At 35.6% G+C, this 6,000-nt stretch overlaps 1 protein-coding gene across 2 annotated transcripts in view; it reads left to right on the top strand.

Moving 5' to 3' along the window:
- CNTN1 (contactin 1) overlaps positions 1 to 5,443 on the top strand; it is a 390,272-nt gene extending 384,829 nt beyond the window's left edge. For both annotated transcript variants that reach the window (XM_043447015.1, XM_043447014.1), the window contains one exon: positions 2,961 to 5,443. In XM_043447015.1, coding sequence (XP_043302950.1) covers positions 2,961 to 3,037 — 77 coding nt within the window. In that variant the 3' untranslated portion in view covers positions 3,038 to 5,443. The remainder of the gene's footprint in view (positions 1 to 2,960) is intronic.
- The last annotated feature ends 557 nt before the right edge of the window (positions 5,444 to 6,000 follow it).

A 6,000-nucleotide genomic window follows, 5' to 3' on the forward strand; every position in this document is an offset into this window, starting at 1 on the left:
ATAGCAATTCAGTGAGGTCTCTAATTTGTGTTTGGAATGTGGAAGAGAATTGAAGGTGAAGACCACAATTACATAGGCTTGAGCCATTAGAGAAATTAAATATGACACACACAAACTTGAAGAGTTTATTTTAAATAAATCAAATATCCTGATGTTGTAGCCACAAGTTATGAAATTATATTTGGTTTTTATACTAACACCAAAACTTCAAAATGGCATTCACAGTTGACTAACCTTCTTTCTGTTGCCACAGTTTGTACTGAGACAGCCCACATATTTGGGCAAATACACGAATGTGTACCCATCACTAATGTAATTTGTGGTCATGGGACAGAGCGTTTCAGAGACCCCGCTGTCTTTCTCAGACAAATGTCTTTAGGAAAGATCATTTAAATTAGGTCAAACATTGAAAACTAATGTTTCTCTGTGTGATTGAGGTTTATTATTGGTCATCTTATTGAATAAAATAATATGTGTGCTGAGGCATAATTTTAAAATATCTGTGTAGAAAAAGAGAAGGAAAACTGCAAGAACAAATACCCTTGGAAGCAGCTTAGGTGCTCTGCTTTCCCGTGTCATTTATTTTCCTTCAGGGCCCTTGTCTTGACACTTGAAGTGCAGGATATAGCATTCTAGTGCTTTTCTAGACCTGGTTCCTTTCCAAAGTGATCTGCCGAAAGTGGCAGCAAGGTAGAAAGAGCATGGACTTTGGAGCCAGGCTGGTCTGAGATCTAATCCTGGCTCTGCCTTCTACTGGTTACTGGTCTTAAGCAGTAATTTTACCTGAATCTGAGTTACATAATCTATAAAGTGCAGGCATGAAAGTAAGAGACACTTGCTCCTTGGAAGAAAAGCTATGACAAACTTAGACAGCATTTTAAAAAGCAGAGATGTCACTTTGCCGACAAAGGTCTATATAGTCAAAGCTATGGTTTTTCTAGTAGTCATGTACGGATATGAGAGTTGGACCACAAAAAAGGCTGAGCTCTGAAGAATTGATGCTTTCATATTGTGCTGGAGAAGACTCTTGAGAGTCCCTTGGACTTCAAGGAGATCAAACCAGTCAATTCTAAAGGAAATCAATCCTGAATATTCATTGGAAGGACTGATGCTGAAGCTGAAGCTCCAGAACTTGCCACCTAATGCAAACAGCCAACTCATTGGAAAAGACCCTGATACTGGGAAAGATTGAGGACAGGAGGAGAAGGAGGTGACAGATGATGAGATGGTTGGATGGCATCACCAATTCAGTGGACATGAGTCTGAGCAAACTTGGGGAGATAGTGAAGGGCAGGGAAGCCTGGCATGCTGCAGTCCATGGGGTCACAAAGTCGGATGTGATTGAGTGACTGAACAACAACAACAAGTTCTACCATCTTAGACTATTGTATAAATATCACAATACACATAAAGGGCCAGTGTGGTGTCTGTCTTGTAATTACAGAGCAGTGAATAGCAGCTATCATAGTTATTATTGGAGTCATCATAGCTACCGGTGGTGCTGTTATGCAGCGTCTCCATAATGAGGCAGCTACCTGAGGGCCGTTTATGTTGTGCCTACTGTTCTGCCCTCACTTTTACCCTCACTGCCCTGCTCACTCCTAAGAACCCCTTGATGTGTGTCTCATAATGTTTTCTCTCTTACATTTTCCATGCAGCACCAAACGCTGCCAACAGGGCAGTAGTGGGATGTAGGTAGACACAATCATTGTCCACCTTACAAGGAGTATGACTGTGCTTTCAATGACCAAGTTGAAGAGAAGACTCTTCTCTTCAATCTTGATCTTTCTACATGTAAGGAGAATATTCCAAAGAAAGGGATATTTAGACAGCTGTTGATATAGTTGATAGCAATGACTTAAAGTTTCAAATTTAGAGAACTTCCAAAAATCTATTATATTTACACAAATAGACACAAATCTATTATACTTGCAATCTGTTGACTGTATTTTTAGCCTGCCACTCTTCCCAGCAATGTGTTCATTGAAAAAAGTACTTAATAATTGTGGAGAGTTGAACGGAAGAGTATACTTTTTTGCTCCCACTTTTCAACCCTTTCTCATTTGTTCCCACTTTTCAACCCTTTCTCAAGAATTCTCGTGATGCTGGACTTAGACCCATAAATTTCCTTAGCACAGGAAGAGCCCTTCTAGATGGCACTCAAGATGTATTTTAAGTATATAGAATATCACATCATTTTTATTCTTAAATCACAGCATTAATATTTCAGGGCAATTGTTCTTTAGATACAAATTTGAGTATTATTATCAAAAATAAATTTCTTAAATGATTGTGTATAAGTCCCTAAATGTTTTAAAACTATTGATATATGGGATATGAAATCATTCGATATCTTCCAGTATACATATGATGTCAGTCAGTTCAGCCGCTTAGCATGTCTGACTCTTTGTGACATCATGGGCTGCAGCACGCCAGGCTTCCCTGTCCATCACCAACTCCCAGAGCCTGCTCAAACTCATGTCCATCGAGTCGGTGACGTCATCCAAGCATCTCATCCTCTGTTGTCCCCTTCTCCTCCTCAATGTCATTGCCCCAGGTTTAACATTATTAGCATTTTTGCTGCATCTCTTCATTTTATTGTGTCACAGCTTACTTATGATTTTTCACTTATTTATGTATGTTTCTTGACCTAGTGCCTTCTAGTAGAAGTTTAGGACTGCTGGATCATAGGAAAAATAGAAACATTTGTGATTGTCTTATCTTAAATGATTTATATGAACTCATGGTATAAATAGTCCATACACTTTCACACACAAAATCCTTGATCAACCATTTTTATTTTTACTAAGTCACTTAAGACTAAGAGAAGCTGGTATTTTTTTCAAAGGAAGCACTTGTTTCTCAGGGTTACATAATATGGTCTTCTCCAAAGCAGGGGAAATGAGCAATAGTGACTGTTATCAATGAAATAATAAGTATGTGTTTGATTTGCATTATAGGTGCATCCATCCTATCACCATGTCTTCTCGGCTTCCTGCTGCCTGCCCTTGGCATCCTTGTCTACTTGGAATTCTGAATGTGGTGTGACAACCTGCTCTTCCCAGCCCAGCTCAGAGAACACCCTTCATCCCTGTGATGACTACAGTTCCTTCCAATCCCTGCGGCTCCATCCTAAGCCAAATAAATCATAGTTTAACAAACTATCCAACTGATTTACAACATATGTTATGACTGAGGCATTCAGGAACCCCTTCATCCAAAAGAATAAACTTTTAAATGAATATAAAATGATTTTTAACTCGTTCCAATATGCCTTATAAACCACTTAAACTGATTCTGTGACAGTTGCATGATTTAATACAATGGGACAAGTTACAGTGTTCAATTCAATACCATAGGCTGTAGAGTGAAAGTAAAATCACCATACACAGGTGCTTTAAATTTAATAACAAGTTGTGAAATATAATAGAGGTTGAAGTGTTGATCGTATGTGGTAAATGTAAGAGTACTATAGTCTCTTGTACTATCCTCTCTGTTTTGGGTCCTGCATATTTTTGAATGGCCCCTATCATTCTTGACATTTTGAGTTTTCTTAGGAAAAAATAATAGAACTGAAGAATCAGACATAATTTCCAATGCCAAATCATTTTATTGAATAAGTTGGAAGATTTTGAATATTGAAAACCAAATTCTAGAACTTATGATCAGTATTCCTATTTTGGAAGCAAGTAATTTTCTAAACATTTGGTTTTCAGAATCAGTAATTCTTTTAAGTTAGTTTTTTAATAGTAAAATTAACATACTGTATGAAGTTCTTTTTTTTTTTACTTTTGTATTCTACTCTGATGTTCTGATGTTCTTTTATGCTTTTCTTATCAATTTCAAACCTCAAAAATCACAGCTCTTGTGATAGAGTGTCATCATGTTGCTGTATTTATTCATATGTGAAATGATCAATTTTAAAAAGTAGAGAGCTCCCATTTTTTTAATTGAGATGTGACAGGCTTTACATAGCTAGGAATAAATGTCAGTTAAGTGAATATCAGAATTATCTAATATTCTAGTGTCTGTTTTTGTGCTTCATTATAAGTAAAACCTTTATTAAAGGTGTGGGATCAAGAAATCACCTGTAGCTTGGAAAAACTACAGTATTCCCTATTATTTTTTAAACTTAGTTTTAAACTCATTTCCTGCTTCAATGCAATACTGAAAACTGGCTAAAAATACCAAATCAAGGTTTGTTAATGGTACTTTGAAGAGTATCCGAAACTGGAAGGCTGGGAGGAGACAAATAGCTTGTCTGTGCAGTGGAATCTCCCAAGTGTTGGTATTTTAGGTTTTTATAAGTCCTGAAAAGGAAGATGCACATTTCTTCATTCTCCATGGTGTGCACGGACATGTGTTTGAGTGTGGATGTGAAAGAAGTCAAGTAATAAAGGATTAGCTGGCTAATGAAATAGTGCAATGTCTGATGCTTCAAGAGGTATAATCCTATTTTATTAGCACAACCTTGCTAGCTAATTAGAGATAGAGTTTATCTTTTTAGAAAGGATACCTTATAGGTTCATAAAAATATCTACAGGAAGCAAAATAGATCTATTACTATTTTACCCCCTTTTCTTTAATTTGTATAATTTTTGTACTATATATCTATGTGTAAATGTTTAGAGCTTTCATTATGAAAATACCAATAAATATTTCATTAGTTTACATTTAACTCTTTGTTATAAAATGAAACTTTTTAAAAACAAGTGAAAGGGATGATTCCCCAGTAGAAGTATGTCAACGGTCTGAGATCATTGCCAGATTTCATAAAATATTTAATTATTTGAAAAAGAAACAAAATCTCTTCATACTTTCGGGAAACAAATACTCTGTGAGCCTTCTGTACAAATGTTTGTGTTTTCATTGTTACACTTTGGGGTTTTCCTTTTGCAATGTGACCCATGTTGGGCATTTTTATATAATCAACAACTAAATATTTTGCCAAATGCATGCTTGCCTTTTATTTTCTTATGTATGGTAATAAAGAGCAAAACTGGTTAGATTTTGCATGAAATGGTTCTGACAGATAAGAAGAAAACAGACTTTGAAGGTTGTTTGTTTAATTTTAAATTTGTGACAGAGATAAAATAGATTAAAATCTCTCATACACTGATAATTCAAGCTTTCATTTCCTCATACAAGTGTACAAATTTGACTGGGACCATCAGGTTTAAACTGTTGTCAAACTAACTAATGCATCATCTGCTTTAAGACACAAGATTCTTAATTAAACTTTATATAGTGATAGATACATCTGTTGTTTCTTTGTATTTCAAGGAAAAGTGGTAGTAGTTTTATTTGATACTGATAAATATTGAATTGATTTTTTTAGTTATTTTTTATCATTTTTTTCAATGGAGTAGCATAGGACTGTGCTTTGTCCTTTTTATGAATGAAAAAAAAATTATAAAGAAATAAATGTCTTACTGTTACCCAAGAAATAACAACTGTCCTTTCAATTTACCTGAAGTTGAAAATTCATTTTTAGAGGATTTTCATTAAAAATTTAATAACATGGAAAAATATTACATGTTAAACAACAGTTAAATGTTTGAAGCGTTCTACAAAAAAATATACATGCAAACATATACATGCGCACACAGGCATTATAATGACATACGATCACCTTTTGCTAGACACTAATGCAAACTGTTAGATACTCAAAAGATAAAAAACTGGTTAAACCCTGAATGAGCTGATACTCTTAACAGAGGAATTTACTTAAAAGCATAGCTGTGCAAACAGGAATCTGGTGCAGGAAAAGCCTTCTCTGAGTCCTGAGCCAGACTGAGCCTCAGATGCTGAATCCCAGAGCTTCCTGCTTTCTGCCTTACATCCTCCCCTGTGTTCTGATTGGGATTTCTCACTGGCATTCTGACCTCTCTTCCTGTTTCATGAAACTTGCTTCCACCCTGTACCCTGGTTCCCCTTTTGGACCCCGCCTCTGTTTCTTGACCCTAAGTATTATATTACTTCCATTCTAATATTTTACTT

The sequence above is a fragment of the Cervus canadensis genome, chromosome 25, assembly GCF_019320065.1.
Source record: "Cervus canadensis isolate Bull #8, Minnesota chromosome 25, ASM1932006v1, whole genome shotgun sequence".
NCBI classification, from domain to species: domain Eukaryota; kingdom Metazoa; phylum Chordata; class Mammalia; order Artiodactyla; family Cervidae; genus Cervus; species Cervus canadensis.